Source organism: Rhinolophus sinicus, chromosome 16 (assembly GCF_057876585.1).
Source record: "Rhinolophus sinicus isolate RSI-liver-muscle chromosome 16, RSI-T2T, whole genome shotgun sequence".
NCBI lineage: Eukaryota > Metazoa > Chordata > Mammalia > Chiroptera > Rhinolophidae > Rhinolophus > Rhinolophus sinicus.
In genome coordinates, this window is record NC_142516.1 from 11,576,172 (window position 1) to 11,594,245 (window position 18,074).

At 41.9% G+C, this 18,074-nt stretch overlaps 1 protein-coding gene across 6 annotated transcripts in view; it reads left to right on the forward strand.

Annotated features, from left to right (window-relative positions):
* The window catches only part of TTLL11 (tubulin tyrosine ligase like 11), a 222,324-nt gene that overhangs the window by 46,939 nt on the left and 157,311 nt on the right, over window positions 1-18,074 (forward strand). For 4 of the 6 annotated variants that reach the window (XM_088793200.1, XM_074330955.2, XM_074330957.2 and 1 more), the window contains exons 2-3: window positions 4,266-4,362; window positions 10,584-10,717. The exons of 1 other annotated variant lie outside the window; for it this stretch is intronic. In XM_088793200.1, the coding sequence (XP_088649326.1) occupies window positions 4,266-4,362; window positions 10,584-10,717 (231 nt within the window). Of the gene's footprint in view, window positions 1-3,562; window positions 3,585-4,265; window positions 4,363-10,583; window positions 10,718-18,074 lie in introns of those variants that run through there. One more of the 6 variants, XM_088793201.1, reaches the window with a different exon arrangement.

Sequence of the window (18,074 nt, forward strand, 5' to 3'; positions counted from 1 at the left end):
CATGTGAGAGAAGTCTGGTAACTCTGCCGGGGGCATCGTAGCTGGTTTCCCAAGTGCAGGTCCGTACACCCGGCCGTCTCATTCAAGAGCTCTCCTAACAAGGCTTGATATTCCGGGGGCATCTATTTTAGTTGAAGTTACGCTTTGAGGTGATTTCCTTGGACATTAAAAATAATAACCTATGCTATGGAACAGCAGTTTACTGTTTACAAAGTGCTTTTCCATGAATTACTTCAGTTACCATAACAGCCCTAGGAGGGAGACGGGTTTTATTGCTGTTGTTTTCCTCCCTGTAGAGGAACCGCTGAGCCTTAGAGGGGCAAGGTCCGAGTGTCCAGGTCTCCGGGTGGGGTGTGGCGGGTCGGGGCCCGAGCCAGGGTCTTCCCAGTCCAAGCTCAGAGCTGTGGCTACTGCACCTTCCTTGGGTTCCCCCTGAGCACTCCAGGACCCTCATTTTGAAGCATCAATTTGGGTCATTTCCCTCTATAGATGCATTACACATATGCCTGCCTGTATCAAAGCTTATTTGCCACTTTTATGCCCCGTCACTTGAAAGATTTTCTGTCCATGAAGAAGCTCTCAGAAGAAAATCATTCACAAAGCACAGAAAAGTGAATTGTGCTTTCATCAGCATGCGCCGTGAAATTTCATTTTGCAAAATCCCTTGGGGGGTTTGGATTTGCTCTTTGGGCCATTAGAAGAGGGACCCTAATATCAGTTCCTTACGCACAAATATGCTCAAAAGCTCACTTAATGGGTTCAGTTCTTGTTTGAGACTGGCTGTTTTGCAAGTGTGTTTTCGTCCCGCTGCGCAAGAGGGAAAGGGATTTTTGGGTCCACTCGAGTGTCTATGCTGAGGAAAGAACTTCCTTTGTGGCAAAGATGGTAGCATGTGGGGTGAGGGTAAGTTAGTTACGGTAGCTCATGTGTGACTGATAAGCACCGCAACAATGATCAGTTCAAGGTCAGCTGTGGGCAGTGCTCCAACCCACGGGCCTTGGAATCAGGCAGAGCTGGATCTGACCTGCCCTGCCCTTCCTAGCTCTGTGACCTTAGGAAAGTTACTTGATCTCTCAATGCTTTGGTTTCTTCCTCTGTAAATAGGATTCATAGTAGCACCTCTCTCATAAGGTTGCTGTGAGATTAAATGAGGTAATATATGCAAAGTGTTCAACACACAGTCATAGTAATAAATATTCCATAACCGTTAACGTTAACGATGATGGTGATGTATTTGAGTAGTTGCTACACATCAATGAATACGTCCCTTTATTCACGTATTCATTCACGAAACCCACTGCAGATGTTGCTCACCATGGTGTCCGTGAACAGCTACAGGCTTCAGAGACTTTTTGAACATCCTAAAAACATACGGAAAAATTTGTGCATGTGTGTGTTTTTCTGGAAAGAATCTCAAAGTGCTTGTTGCCCTCCCCCCAAAAGTTTCGCTTTCACTTAGAAATAAATGTTTACAACCCCCCCTTGTCTTTTCATGGCTTGAGATCTCATTTCTTCTTAGTGCTGAGTAATATTCCACTGTCTGGATGCACCAGTTTGTTTATCCATCACCTACTGAAGGACACCTTGGTTGCTTCCAAGTTTGGGCAGTTTTGAATAGAGTCGCTGTAAACATCTGCGTGCAGGTTTCTTTGTGGACATACGTTTTCAACTCATTTGGTTTTTAAGCCAATTTTTATACCAACCATTGATATCTTAGCAATATCAAGTCCTCTAATCTGTGAACATGGGATGTCTTTTTTACTTATGTGTGTGTCTTTAATTTCTCTAAGCAATATTGTGTAGTTTTCAGTGTATGTCTTTTGCCTCTTTGGTTAAATTAATTCCTAAGTGTTTTATTCTTTTTGATGCTATTATCAATATAACTGTTTTCTTAATTTTCTTTTTTGGATTGTTCGTGATGAGTATATAGAAAAACAACTGATTTTTGTGTATTGATTTTGTATCCTACAACTTTACTAAATTCATTTCTTATTTCTAACAGTTTTTGTGTGTGTGTGTATAATCTTTCACGTTTTTGTATATAAGATCACGTCAGATGCAAACAGAGATATTTTACTTCTTGCTTTTCATTTGAGATGCCTTTTATTTCTCTTTCTTACCTATTGCTCTGGTTAGAACTTCCAATACCGGGCTGGATAGTGGTGCTGAGAATGGACACCCATGTCTCATTCCCGATCTTAGAGGAAAAGCTTTCAGTCTTTCACCATTGAATGCAATGGTAGCTGTTTAAGCGGTGTTTAAAAAGATCTTGAGGAGAGGGGGGATTATGATCTCTCAGGACCTATTTAAAATTGTATTTCTCTGTGTTCTCAGCACCTCGCACAGTGTCTGGCACATAGTAATTATTGAATGAACGGATTAAGGAAAAAGGCAGTTTCTCAAAATGGAATGAGCTAAAGGCCCTTCTGAATGAAGGGTTGATTTGGGATCCGTGAGGGTGGCAAGGAGTCAGCGGTTGTCCACTGACACGGGGCGGGCGTTACTCCCACCTTTCAAGCAGCAGAGCCTCGTGGATCTTGGTAAACGTTGCTTGGATACTCGCTTCCTAGAGCGCCTTCCCTGGTTGTTTCCCCCTTCTCTGTATTAGCACGTAACAGCTGGAAAGAAATAGCATATGTTGCGTCTCTCTGTATTTGTGACTGCTGAGTTAATAACTTCAGTCCATTGGATGCAAAAAAAATGAGTAAAATGCTATAAATTATAGATGTAAGTTGTTAATGCTAATAGAGTGTGTAACATATGCCTCATGTTGGCACAGCTCTGAAGCAATGTGAATGTGCTTGAGTCCGTTTGCCTTCATTTTAATTTGGACTAGTCGGAAAGCACTGAGTTCCCACCGTTTCATTAGTAATGCTGTGTTCTTCCATTGGAACGTAGCCCTCTCAACTTGGACTAGATAAAAATTCTGATTAATTATAGTCTTAGAGCGGGAAAATCAAATGATTTTATTTCATGTGTTGGCATTTTTCTTCATCTGGACTTTAAACAAGCAGGTTCTAAATATGAGCTAACATATACTCGTTTTTTTCCTTTAACAAGGGTCATCTTAGTTGCAAGTTTAAAAAATATGTTCTATAAATGCAGAGTTTGATAACACTTGGAAATGCAGAATTCGATCAAACTTGATTAATTTGATAACCTAGGCTGTAGTGGAAAGAGCAGGCCCTTTTGTCTCAGTGAGGGAAACCCTATAGCTTGTGCAATAAGGGGATGTATTCTAAGAATGCAAGGCTGTCTTAGAGGATCCTAGGACAGGAAGGCCAGCCAGGCTCAGGAGGGTTTGGGCCCAGGACCGAGAAGCCCCAGGGACTGAGGTCACTCAGTCTGTGTCTCCAGGGCCATGGGGGGCTCACCTTTACTTTTCTCTCTGCACCTGCCTCTTTCTTCTCTCTCAGCAGATTGGCTGCCTTTGCTTCTCTGTGCACATTGCCAAGCACCGCTGCCCAGCTCTGGCTTTTTATCACTTCCAGTTCAAGGGCCAGCAGAGGCGGCCTGATCTCTGATTTCCAAATTCCTGGAAGGGAGAATCTGGTTATCTCATTTGAGTCATATGACCGCACCTGGTTTGTTCATTTATTTGTTTAAAAAGTCTTTGTTGAATGCCAGAAACTGCTTTAGGCACTGAGGATGCATCTTGCCCTTGGACCTTGTGTGTGTGTGTGTGTGTGTGTGTGTGTGTGTGTGTGTGTGAGAGAGAGAGAGAGAGAGAGAGAGAGAGAGAGAGAGAGAGAGAGAGAGAGAGTTTTTGGGGGGACTGGATTGAGAGTTATAATTTTCAGAGAAAGAGAAGTATGGCTTGGGATCCAGATGGACCTGGATTCAAATCCTGATTCCTCCCCTTACCAGCTCTGTGTGACCTGGTTTAGATTACCATTAGATTAGATTACCATTCTCAGCCCCAGTCTTCTCATCAGTAAAAGGGGAATAATCCTTTCTAGGTAGTTATAAGGATTAAAATGAAAGAGTGCCTGTAAAGTCATGAGTCTAACGCGTGCCACATAGAATCAGAATTCCACCCCATCCCGGGTTGTGACCCTGAGCGACTTACTTAACCTGTCTGAATCTGTTCCTTTGCCTATAAAATGGGAAAAAAATATCAGCTACCTCATGTGCTTGTGTGGTCACGGTGAGGACTGAATCATGTGATGTGTGCCAGGGTGCCAGGAGTTTGTACACGATAGACATTCAGTGTGGTCACTGCTCATCTTACTTTTATTATTAGTCACATTTTTTCTTTCTTCCAGTTCCCTTTTGGCCGACGCTTGCCTTGTGACATCTACTGGCATGGAGTTTCATTTCACGACAATGACATATTCTCCGGTCAAGTGAACAAGTTTCCAGGTATCCGTTGTTATTGTTGGCATTTAAAAACGTTTCCAAGGCTGAGTCTCAGGGTACATACACTCGTCTACAAAACATGACAGTGCTTCATGATTAAACTCAACGACTTTTAGTGGGGAACTGCTGCCTCGGTGCCATTTCCTTGAGAGGGACGTTAATGCAGCGGAATCAGGACTTATCCCACCAAGGGTTTAACGATTGGAGGCTCAAACACATAAAGAGACAGGCTCTCCTGGTCTAATTCCACTGGGGGAAGAACATGATTTTCACTTTTTGGATTATAAATATAATACAGAGGTGTCATGAGGGGACTATACTCTCAAAATGAAAAATATAGACCTTTTCACTTCAATAATTTGCAGGAAACAGAAGTACTAAAGTTCTAGGACTATGTCACAGAAATGGAGTTAGCAGTTTTCATTTTCTTTAAGTAACATCTTTGGAGAAACCATTTTTAAAACCCAGTGCAGCAGTCTCTGTGCTGGGAACACCAGACTGCAGACGGCCTCAGCTCTCACCTCAGGGCGTTGTCCCAGCAAGTCACCTGCAAGGGGGAGTCAGTGCCAGAAAAGTGGCATAGCCAACACCTTAAGATAGCCCCTCTCTCTCCACTCCCAGTCCCCCTATATGCCTTTCACTTTATTTTTAACCTCCACCACCCTCTTCTGCTCTCATTGCTCTTCATTTTTTTTAATGGCTAAGTGAAGAGGGTGGTTACGGTGAGCAGGTGAGCAGAAGTGCTTAGGGGGAAAGGTTAAGCTGGGTCTGAGCAGAGCCAAAGGGACTGCCACTAATTTTCAGAAATTTTAACATACTGCTTAAACCATATTATAATACAATAGTAAATATTTTTTTAAAAAGAATGTCTCCCTGAATCCCATCCCTCATTTAACAAAACCACAATGTGAATATTTCCATATTTCCTCCCAAACCTTAACCACGTTTATGTATCATTTTTACATAGTTGCTGTGAGAGTATAGTTGCCTGAATATAAGGTGATTTCTCTTAGTGTTATTATACCATTGATGCTTATTTTAAAAAGGTGAATCAACTTACTCTTTTTCTTTGGTATTCCATGGCAGATCTTTAAGAAAACACCTCAGAAAACCCAGTGTCCATATTTTATACACTGGCTAGTTGTGCCCCATCCACTAGGGGGGTTTCATTTAAGCATGCACTCTGCCACGGGCCACACTTGGCTCAGCTTCATTTAGAAGGATATAGGGCAGGAAACGCAGCTTGCCAGCTAGTCAGTGTCAGGCATTTCTCTCCGGTGGTGTCTTTGCAAGGGTTCCAGAGGCCAGTCTCTGGCCCTTCAAGTGAAAGCTCCGGTGCGAGGAGACAAGACCCTCCTGGGTGGGTGTGGGTCTGTCTTGGCTCACACACCCTATAGGAGCCAATGTTTTGTGTAGGACTTCACCACATAGCTTCCAGGGTCTCTCCCGTACCCCCCATCATGCTAAGGGACACGCGTCACTACACTCGAGAAAGCCGGAAGCTGTGGCTTCCTACCAGGGATTTATGGATTTTGCCAATCAGGTCATTTTAACCATAGGCTTTGTTGTCTAGGAACTTAGCTAACTTTCCACCGTTATTGATTTCCAGAGGAATAGAGCTAAAAAATTAACCCAAGGTCAGATTTGTCCCTAGAGAATGAGAGAGGGTTTTGTTAGCGAACAAGAACAATTCCTGCAAACAGTTTCTTGCACACAGTTTAATGGAAAAAGCTATTCTTTTCTCTCTGCTGCTCAGAAAAGGTGACTTTTTGATGCCACTAAAGGGCTTCCTGGGATATCTGAGAACATAATTTGAAAGAGAACAGCTCTTTGAATGAGGACAGAGTTCCTGAGACATGAGTCATCAAAGGAGGCTTCATTTACATTTTCCCTGCTCTCTCATGCTTCAGCTAATGGCTGAGAAGGAAGGAAGTAGCGGTGGCTCTACATTTGGACCACAGATTAGAGACACAGAGAAAAATATCCCCCAAAAGACTAGTTTCATTAAAAGTGACATAAGAATATTCATCTCTAAGAAGCACGTTTGTCCCATCCCATGTTCCGCATGCCAGTGATTAGAACATATAATTTTCCACTTTACTAACAGCAGTTAATTAGCTCTAATGACAAAGCAGGCTCTCGAATATCTAGGCAGAGGAACAGTGACGCCACACGCTCTGCTGTGTGAAAGGCAGCAATCGTTAGCAGTGGGCGCCCGTTGTGTCCAAGCTCATCTTCTGTCTCTCAGATAGCCCATAATTTTAAAAGTGCATTTTGTGTGCACTGTATGTTACTTAGAGTAAGTTCTAGTGGACGTGCCAGGCAAGTACAAACTTCCCACGCTGAATGAACTGCAAACTTTTGGCTACGCATATGAAAATAATTTATGTTGTTTGTGTCAGCACATTAGCTTTTAGCTACCTTTTTATGGGCAATTTCCTTCAAGATGCGTTATTATATCTTAACTGATGAATTCAGACTTTCTATAAAAATAATCTGATTTAGATGTGTCTCGCTCTGCTTTAAGAAAGGGCAAACCTGTCAGTTCTCAGCTTACAAACAACTTTTGGTGAATTTCATGATCTGAGATGTTGGCAGCACATGGCAGGTGGTGCCTGAGAGCCCAGTATGTGGAGGGGGCTTTCTGTTGAGAGGGAGAGGGCTCCCTCCAGTGAAGAATCTATGGGGGCAGCCATGTGTCAAGCACGGGCTGGGCATAAAAAGACAAGAAGGGCATGTAAAGAGAAAGTCAAGTACACAATAAGTGCTATGCCAGAGGAAGCTTGGGGTGCTGTGAGAGTTTGGAACGAGGGCAGGTGACCTGACCCAGATTTGCTTGGGGGTCAGGCAGGGTGAGAGATCCTGGAGGAGAAGATTGACATGTGAACCGAACCTCCAGGATTGGATGGGCCTGACCCTCATGCAAAACAAGGGAGCAAAGTTGGTGTAAAGATGTAGAGTGCTTAGAGCACCCGGCTCACACAGTGAAGGGCAAGTGGCCCACAATGGTTAGAAAGGGTCAAGTGTGACGGGCAGCAGAGAGGTGATGGACAGAGACCGAAGGTCATGGGAAGCCACTAAGGAATTGTTAAACCAGAGAGTGACATGGCCAGCTTGGATTTTAGAAAGTTTAGCCAGAGGGTTGCACTGGGGATGGGCAGAAAAGCTGAGAGAGGAAATGGAGAGAGAGCTAAGAGGTTACTGCATCATCCAGGCAAAAGATGGCCGTATCAGTGGTGATGGGAATAGAGAGAAGAGTATTTGTTGTTTGATGGTTGTAATGTGTTTTTGCCAGTAATTATTGTTATGAATGATATTTGGATTGAATAATGCTCCCATCCTAGCTGAGGTTTTATTATTATTATTTTTAAGCTGGGCAAGTCTGAGGATCCAGCTGTTACCACTCCTGGTAACGCCACACCGCTGAGACCCACCAGGCCTTGAGCCTCTGTCTCTGTGTAGCCGACGGAAGGACCCAGGCTCAGAAGGAGTGGCAGGAGGCAAGCTCTTGGTGTGAGAAGCTCTAAGCTGAGTGAGGGGTTTTCCCAGTCCACAGGGAAACTGCCACAGCAGGGACATCTGGGGTCAATTTTGTTGAGAAACCCAGCAGGCATCGGCCTCCAAAGAACCTGTGAGGGGGCACCGCAGTCCCAGGCAGGAGGACTCCGGCCCTTGCAGGGGAGACCTGAGGGGAACAGACGAGGAACTTCGGAGAGAATAAGGCAGAGGTGTTGCTAAGGCAGCCACCCAGGCAGCAGGAGCAAGACAGGCTACTCAAACTTGGGGACAAAGCAATGGAGCCTCAGGAAAACAGTTAAAATCCCCCTTATCTAATTGGAGTACAAAGTTAGGGTCAAAGCTTCCTTTGTTCCCAAGCTTGGGGGTTGCTGATGGTCAGACCTAGAGCTTCCACCACAGGTCAGGATGGGTCCCAGAGCCTAGGGCAAGGGTCACAGGTAGGGCCCGTTCTGCAGCAGGTTAGAGAGGGAGGCAGAGTCTGGAGCCAACAGAGCCTGGCTACCACCCCCCTTTTCACATGTTTACTCTGGGAACATGTGCTCTGACTCAGCTAGAAGCCCAACTACTCTTGTCAGCATCTTACTGAGGTAAACTGGCACTCCCCACTCCTGTGTCTGAGCCACGGCCAGACCCAGGGATGTCAGCATCCTCCATGTGGGGTTGAGTCAAGGGTGAGAGACGTTCTCCCTGGCAGCATTGGGGGGAAACACAGTCTCGAAATGGTGCAGGAACAAAAGTATTGTTGGTAAGTGGATTGAGGGAGGGCTATACCGGTGCTTTCTGGAGACAGGCATTCAGGCAGGGTTAGGGGTAACTGTGTCCAGCCGGCAGGCTGGAAGCATCTGGGAAAAGTAGCCATTGGCTTGTAGGGGCACTTCTGAGGTTGGCTATTTTTAGTGGAGAACTACCTGGAGACAGACACAAAGGTAAACTTGCCAAGGGGCCTGTTGGCTGGTGTGGGGACTGCCAAACCACATCACAAAAGGAGCCACTGCAGATTGAAAATGAATATTTACTCAATTTGCTGGGCATTGATTTTCACAAAACTTTTCTGGAGCATTCAAATTGCGTTTCTGTACTCACGGCACTTCTGTCTGTGTTGTGTGAGTCCTTCTGACTTGCCGAGGGATTTCTTACCCTTCCCCTGTCACAGTGCCACTCAAATACACAGCACAGTTTGGTCAGGAGGCATCATCTATTTGATGTGACGTGATGTGTTACAGTTAGTTATGAAGGTTTTTAGTTTAATGCTATAACTGAAACGGTTCCAAAGAAGCTGAAACCTTGTTTTTGTGTACTTTGTGTTCAGCTGCTGTTTATAACTCAAAATTTCTAATTTCATAGGGAATTAAAAGGAATAGCTATAATTTTCCAAAGTATTTCTTGGGAAGCTCAGAACAGGGTCCTCAGTGAGTTTTCTTTTTTTTTTTTTTTTTTTTTTTTTTAATATCGAAGAGTCCACGTCAGAGCACAATTTATAAGTGCTTCTTAAGCTCCTTTATTTCTTACTTAATCCTTCTCTATATCCTTCTAAACAAGAACTAAGAACCTGGGCATTGACATCTTGAAGCTGCGATCTTTAGATTTATTGCTCTTTTTAATATGCCGAGGGAAGCAAGAAGTAGGTTATTAAAACCCTCATTCTCAAATGTTTACCCTTTGCTGCCTGAACATGGGAGTTTAGAAAAACCACATCCATTCTGATTGTGCCCATTTGGAATGTGTGACAATTTGGACATGCCACGCTTACCTGGAACTTTGTACTTTCTATTAAAAATGACTTTGCTTAAGCAAATTTCTAGTGTCATTGATGGAACTGGGTAGCCTCTTTCAGGGTGAAGGCCGATTTTTGCCTCCATTTTTAGCAGGGATATTCACTTTAAGAAATAAGCATGCTAAAATGTAACATAATTTTTACCTATTTGCTTAAAGTTTGCTCAGTTATACACTCAGTTTCTTCTCTTGTCAGAGTTACTAAAGATGTGACAAGAAAAAAGTCCACTATTCTTTGAAAATGTTTTATAAGTGAGACATTTCAATCCCCTCTGGGCAAATTAATGCGATGTGATCCATATCGGCGTCAGTACTTAGAGCCGAAGACCTCCTACAGATTCCATTTTTTCCCCTTAAACTATGAATTATGCTGATATCCTTTCCACTCCCTGTTCTTATTTCAAGGAGACAGATTTTATGCTGAAAAGATGTATATTTTTCTATCTTATACCTTTTGTTAATACTCATAAAAGACTAAAACAAAGCAACTTAAACGTCTCGTAATAGCAGCAGAGTCCACTACATAATATTCTCTAGGGTTTAAGATGGAAGGAACCCCAGAAGTACATATGGTGGCCCCAAATTAAAGAGGATAGTAAGTTTTAAGTGCGAGATGGAAATGCTTCTCTTTATTCATTATCTAGGGAGCTGACAAAGAATGGAGTAATAAGCTAGGTGGAAACTCATTCCTTCAAATTGATGCTTCATTTTTTTAAGGAAACAAAATTCACCTGTTACCTCACGTTTTTCATTAATTTGCTAGGTCTTTCCAAACCATGAGTCACCGCTGTGGGGAACAACTCATACCTGTTTTTAATCTTGTCTGAAAAAGTCAATATGTCGGGTGGGTGGTTTTAAAAGTCCCACATAATGGTTGTTTTATAGCTAGTAGCTCACTGTTGTTAAAACCTCACAGCTTCTCTTCTCCCCAGGCATGACGGAGATGGTGCGTAAAATTACTCTGAGTAGAGCAGTGAGAATCATGCAGAATCTCTTTCCTGAGGAGTACAACTTCTACCCTCGCTCATGGATTCTGCCTGACGAGTTCCAGCTCTTTGTTGCTCAGGTAGATGGATGGCACTCTGAACCTATGACCCTTGAATTATATTATGGTTGCTGCTGTGTCCTGGGTCCTGTGCTGGGAGCTGAGACGGGCCAAGGGGAGTGTTTAACAGTACACAGTAGTCACGGCAGCAGTCACGGCAACTTGCAGACTTGAGCAGGGAGGGTGACAGGTAAGTAAACTGAAGAAGTGGGTCGTCAAGAGAAAAGGCTGATATTGGGAGCTGGGTCATGGGGTGGCATTTGCAGCACCAGGGAGACAGAGCTGGGGCAGGTGCGTGAGCCCACAAGAGGATTGGGACTGTTTAGGTGAATCCTAGAGGTGTGGTCTCCCCAGCATCCCGTGGCACTAAATGTGGGAGGCCGGGCTCCGCTTCAAGGCCAGGGAGTAGGTCTGACAAACTGAAGGTGGGGGGCGGGGCAACTTTTAAGTGTCCTGCTTTAAATGTGTCCCAGAATCAACTTTCAAATCACCCCTTCCATATTGAAGAGAAGTATTTGAGCATGAAATACTTTGGAGCCTTCACCACTAATGGTGAAACAGAGCCAATAGGGAAGCTGAATTCAGAATTGCCATTTTGGTTAGTCTTTTCATGATTTCACTTAGGACCATTTCAAAGCCTTTGTCCACAGGTTCCATGCCATCTCACACCTCTGAGGGTAGCTATACAACAAATGCCTACCTAATTGTCATAAGGTAATACCATGTATGGGCCCCACTCTGCTCCTCCAGGCATTCTGGTAGGAGTTTCACATGATTTCTTTTGATCCTCATAGTGAAGTTGGTTGTGTTGTTATCCCCATTTTATAGATGAGGAAACTGAGGCTTTGAGAAATTAAATGACTTGCTTGAGAAGTAAGATTTAGACTTAGAGCTGATTTCAAGGCCTATGTTTTTTATACTGTGTTATTTATTGCCTGCCTGTTGTTTTGGTTTTAATATTAAATTCTAAAACTTGTAATAAAATTATGATTTATAAAGCACAAAGAAAGCTCGAAGTGATAATTTTTAAAATGAAGCTCTCTATGAGATGGTGGTCCCATGGGTCTATACCTTTTTGAAAATTCATCAAATCGTAACTTAAAATGAGTACATTTTATTGTATGCAAATTATGCATAAGGTTTTAAAAATAAACTATTAGTGTTTCCCCATACTGACCCCCGCAATGTCCCACTTTTGTGGCTCTGCTCACGCTGTTGTTCCAATGTGGAATACCTTCCTTCCTATTTCTGCGACTCTGTAGCTAACAATTCTGCCAGGCGGAATATAAGTGAGATGCCAGTTTGTGCTTTCAAAATCAAATAAGTGAAAAGAGCACATCCGTCATCCCCAAAAGTTCCTGGGTGTCTCTTTGCAGTCAAGCCCCTCAATGCTCCCACCCCACCCCCACCTCCCGGCCCAGGCACCTCCTGATCTGCATTTTTGTCATAGATTAGTTTCACCTGTTCAAGAAATTCATATAAATAGAATCCTACAATACAGTATGTACTTTTTTTGAGGACTTTTTTCTTCCAAAATTATATTTTTGAGATTCATCCATGTTTGCTGTGTATATTAATAGTTGGTATTTTTATTGGTGAGATGTTTTCCATTGTATGACTATACCACTATTTGTTTATCCATTCACCAGTTGATGGGCGTTTGAGTTATTTCCACTATGGAGATGTTATAAACAAAGCTGCCATGACTAATCATGTACATACACGAAGTCAGACAATGAAGTTCACGAGCTTGTTGCAACAATGTTGCTCACCTTTTTTGATATCAGAGGGATTATGAATTTGTACCAACTGGACTAACAGTTAACGAAGTTGACTATTTGGAAGTGCTGAAAAGACTGCTTGAAAAAGTTAGACGAAAACGACCTGAACTTTTCTCCAATTCATGGCTCTTGCATCACGACAATGCACCAGCTCACAGGGCACTGTCTGGGAGGGAGTTTTTAGCCAGTAAACAAATAACCATTGGAACATCCTCCCTCCTCACCTAATCTGGTCCCTAATGACTTCTTTCTTTACCTGAAGATAGAGGAAATATTGAAAGGAAGACATTTTGATGACATTCAGGACATCAAGGTTGTAATACAACGACAGCTCTGATGGCCATTCCAGAAAAAGAGTTCCAAAATTGCTTTGAAGTAGGGTTTCCAGGTGGGAATTCCTGCCCATTCTCAGGAATTTTCTTCGCTTTCCTGTTCCCGAACCCCGAGATATAAACTGTTTTCTGTTCTCCACGATGAATCGTTTCCACAAAGTGACGGCCGATACTACCAACCACCTGGGTTCAAGGAGCCAATTTTCCTGATTTCCCGACCAACTTTTCTTGGGATTCAGGAACGGAAAAGTGAACAAAATTCCCGAGAACAGGTTGGAATTCTTGCCCGGAAACCCTAGTGATAAGTCGGAAAAATGTCTAAGAGAAACATTGTGAGTAGTATGTTTATTTCCCATTATGGGTATTACTGGGTTCAAGGAGCCGATTTCCCGATCAACTTTTCTTGGGATTCGGGAATGGGAAAGCAAAAAAAATTCCCGAGGATGGGTGGGAATTCCCGCCCGGAAACCCTACTTTGAAGGGTGGACTAGGTGCTGGCGTTGGTGCATAGCTTCCCAAGGGGAGTACTTGGAAGGTGACCATAGTGATATTCAGCAATGAGGTATGTAGCACTTTTTCTAGGATGAGTTTGCGAACTTAATTGTCCGACCTTGTACATTATTATTATTTTTGCTTTGAGAAGTCAATTATCTTATAAAGAAACTGAAAAATGAGTATATTTGTCTTCTATACTCACCCGTATATTTACACGTCCAGCATTCTTCATTCCTTTGTGTAGGTCTGGGATTCCATCTGGTATTATTTTCCTTCAACATAAAGAATTTTCTTTAACATATTTCTTGTAATGCAGGTCTGCTGGTGGTAAATTCTCTCAGCTTCTGTTTGTTTGGAAATGCCTTCATTTTGCCTTGAGTTTTAAAAATGTTTTGAAATAATTTTGGACTTACAGAAAAGTTACAAATAAAGTACAGAGAGAGCTCCCATATACCCTTCATCTAGCTTCGCCTGTTATTAACATCTTATACAAGTACTGAACCTGGGAAATTACCATTGATATAATATTACTAAATATCCACACCCCTTCTTTGCATGTTTTCTATTGTCCCCCTAATCTCCTGTTCCTGGGACAGGATGTACTCCGTGATCCCTCATTGCATGTAGTTGTTATTTTTAATTAGTCTCCTCTGAGCTGTAAAGAGTTCCTCGTTCTGTCTTTGTCTTTCATGACCTTGACTCTTTTGAAGAGTACTGGCCAGTTATTTCTTTAAGAGTGTCCTCACCTTGGTTTTGTTTGATTTTTCTCATGATTAGATTCAGATTACACTTTTTTGGGAAGAAGGCTACAAAAGTGATGTTGTGATCTTCTCAATGCAGCACCTCAGGAGGTGCAGGGTGTCAAGAGGTCTTAATTCAGGTGACGTTAACTTTGATGTCCGCTTAGTTAAGGTGTATCTGCTAGGTCTCTCTCCTACAAAGTTACTACTTTTTCCTTTTGTAATCATCAAGCATCTTGTGGGGAGATATTTTGAGACTCTGCACATAGCCTATTTGTCTCATATATTTTTTGAAAAATCAACTTCAATTAAGGCATAATTGACATACAGTAAACTGTAAATATTTAGAGTGTGCAGTTTGATATGTTTTGATATATGTAAAAACCCCATGAAATCATCACCACAATCAAGATAATAATGAACACATCCATCACCCCAAAATGTGTCCTCATGTCCTTTGGTAATCTTTCCTGTCTTCCCCTCCCTGACGTCTACCACCCGTCTCCAAGCAACTATGGATCTGCTTGCTGTCAAGATTACACTTTCTAGAATTTTATGTAAATAGAGTTGTAGAGCTGGTAATCGTGTGTGTGTGTGTGTGTGTGTGTGTGTGTGTGTGTGTGTGGCTTCTTTCATGCAACATCGTTAATTTAAGATTTCATCCATGTTGTAGTATTCATCAATAATTCATTCATTTTTATTATTGGGGAGTATTCCATTGACTGTTTGCTTCTACCATTATCTGCTGCTGGCCATTTGGATTGATACCAGTTTTTGGCTATTACAAATAAGGATACTATAGACGTCTGTGTATAAGTCTTTGTGTGGATATAGTATGTTTTCTGAATCAATGCTTAGGAATGAAATGTCTGGATCATATAGTAGGTATACATTTAATTTGAAAGGAAGTACCAATTTTTTTCCAAAGTGGTGGTGCCATTTTGTATTCTTAACAACGTATGAGCATTTTAGTTCTACCACATCCTTGCCAACACTTGGTAATAGTCTTTTAAATGTTAACCATTCTAACAGGTATGTAGTGGTTTCTCATAGATTTCAATTTATATTTCCCTAATGATTAATGATGTTGAGCATCTTTTCATGGGCTTATTTGCCATTCAAATATTTTGTTCTTTGACAAAATATGTATTTACATCTTTTGCCCATTTAAAAAATTGACTTGCTTATTTTAATTATTGAGTTTTGAGAGTTCTTTATATATTTTGAATATAGGTATTTATCAGATATACCACTTGCAAATATTTTCTCCCAGCCTGTGCTTTTAAAAATTCTCTTAACAATATCTTTTGAAAAGCAAGTTTTTAATTCTGAGGAAATCGAATTTATCAATTTGTTTTTTATGGATCATGCTGTTGGTGTCATATACACAGAATCTTCACCTAACCCAAGCTCACAAAGATGCTTTCCTTTTTTTTTTTGGTCTAAAAGTGTTATAGTTTTAAGTGTAGTTCTATAATTTTGACTTAATTTCTTAATATTATGTGAGGTATGGATTGAAGTTCTTTGTGTGTGTGTGAGCATGCACGTAGACCTCTAATAGTTTTAGAAACATTTGATGAAAATACTGACTCCCCCTCTCCAATTGCCTTTGCACGAAAATTGTTGCTGAAGTATGTGTGGGTGTATTTTTGAATTCTCTATTGTATTCCATCGATATATTTGTCCACTTTCATCCAGTACCTGCCTGTCTTGGTTACTATAGCTTTATAATTAGTCTTGAAATCATGTGGTGTAAGTCCTCCAAATTTGTTTTTCTCTTTCAAAGTTGTCTTGTCCATTATAGTCTTTTAATCCACCCATATGAATTTTGGAATAATCCTGTCAATCTCTACAAAAACCCTGCTGTGACTTTTATTGTGAATACATTGAATCTATATATCTTATATTCACTTTGGGTAGAACTGACATGTTAACAACATGGAGTCCTCTGAACCATGGGCGTGATTTATTTCTCCTTTTGTTTAGGTCTTCTTTAATTACTTTGAGCAATTTTTTTTGTTTTTTTAATGTATGGGTCCTTCACATCTGTTGTCAAATTTATCCCTAAGTATAATATTTCAAATTTTTGATACATGAGCAATGTTTTGTTTTTAAACTTCAATTTTTAGTTATTCATTGTATGTAGAAATACAGTTGATCTTTACATATTAATCTTGTGTCCTGCAACCTCGCCAAACTCACCTAATAGTTCCAGTAGCTTATTTTGTAGGTTCCATGGGATTTTCTACATAGACTATCATGTTCTCTGAGAATAAAATGGTTTTATGTCTTGCTTTCAGATCAGCCCTTTATGTCATTTTCTTGCCTTATTGTACTGGCTAGAACCCCCATCCAGTGTTACCTAGGCAAAAGAGATGCGGAGGGTTATATTAAGACATTAAGACAGGGGTCTCATGCAGAGAAGGACAGATGTGAAGAATAGTTAGAGGCGGAATGTATAGGACTTGGAGACAGATCGGAGAGGGGGATGGAGAGGAAGGCAGAACTGACACTTTCAGGACTCTGATGGGGACGCCCCAGAGGAGGAAGAGGTTTTGTGGAAAAGACGGAAAGCTGAGCAAGTGCTTATTGCTTAACTGTTGGCTTTCTGACTTCAGCCATTCAGAGAGACTCTTTGTCATCAGTAAAATGGGGAGGTGGGGTTAGGCAATTGCTCTTTCTCTTCCTAGTTTAGCAGTATAAGCCCTCAATCCAGTGTCAAAGCCCATTTGATTGATGCTGAAAGTACTCAGAACTGGATAGTTCCATAATATAAAGGAGGATTTCTTTGTCTCTAAAATAACAATAATTTAGAATCTGCTGATTCAGGGCCTGCTGGTTCACATGCAGAATGAGACTATGAAACCTTTCAGCAGTCGCTTGCTGGAAAGCCCTGGCACCATCACTTCTTCATGGGCTTTCAGACAAGTCCCTTCTCTTGGCCCCGTTTCTCCAACTGTCAAATGGGGAAATGATGATAACCTCAGAGTGACTGTGGGCATCCAGTCAGTATTTGAGGATGAAATGCTTTATTATCTGAAAACCTGAAAAAAACATGCGGCATTCTTGTTTTTAATATCACCTCTGTCTTAATATAAAACAATGCATTCACATTAAGAATTCAAATAATAAAAGAATGTACAAAGTAGAAAGTGAAAAAAAATCTCCCCACTCAGAAATGACTGGACACTTTAGTGTATATTTTCCCCAGCTTTTTCCTATGTATAAACAAATATACACTGTAACACACATAGCCTTTTTTCTTTAAAAAATGGGATTAGACTATATACATCCTCCTCTTAAGCCTGCCTTCCCCACTCCCCACCCCCTCCCAAATATGTTTCACTCGTCTTTCCGTCTTTCCGCGTCCATGCTCTACAGCCGTCCATGGGGTGAACGTACCCAAACTTTCCAGGTCATTCCCCTGCCGGTGAACATTTCAGTCGTTCTCATACTTGGTTCAATAAGTAATGCCGGCAGGAATACCCTCCTAGAGGTATTCTTGTACACCTCCCTGCCTCACTTCCTTAGGTAGACGTCTCAGGGTGGAATCGCTGTATGAAAGGGTGTGTGCATTTCCATTTTGGCCGTGAAAGCCAAAGCCAGGGCCTTATGAGAAGTGACGCAGTTAATTAGGAGGGTGGGCTGTCCTGCAGGAGGGCGGCAGCAAGTTCTCCGTGTGCGAGCTTCCCTGGGTGATTCCTGGCAACAAACAGCAGGAGGATGCACGCGCGAGTAGCTGGAAAACATTTTAGAAGCTGCCACTTTGTGGGTGTTCTGTTTCTCACATTAATTAGGATGAAATCTATTTCATCAAAGGAAACGGGAGATCCACCTTCCCCCTGCTATCACCGTTTGCCAAACTGGTACCCAAACGTGGTCAGCAGGTGGCAGTAGGAGGAAGCAAGTAGGATTCTCGGTGGAAATTTTTGTGAACACTGGAGGAGGATGCAGGCTTTCTTCCCAATTTTAGCAGATGGCCAATAAAAAAATTCCTTGGAGTTTATTTTGCATATGGTCTCCCATCTGG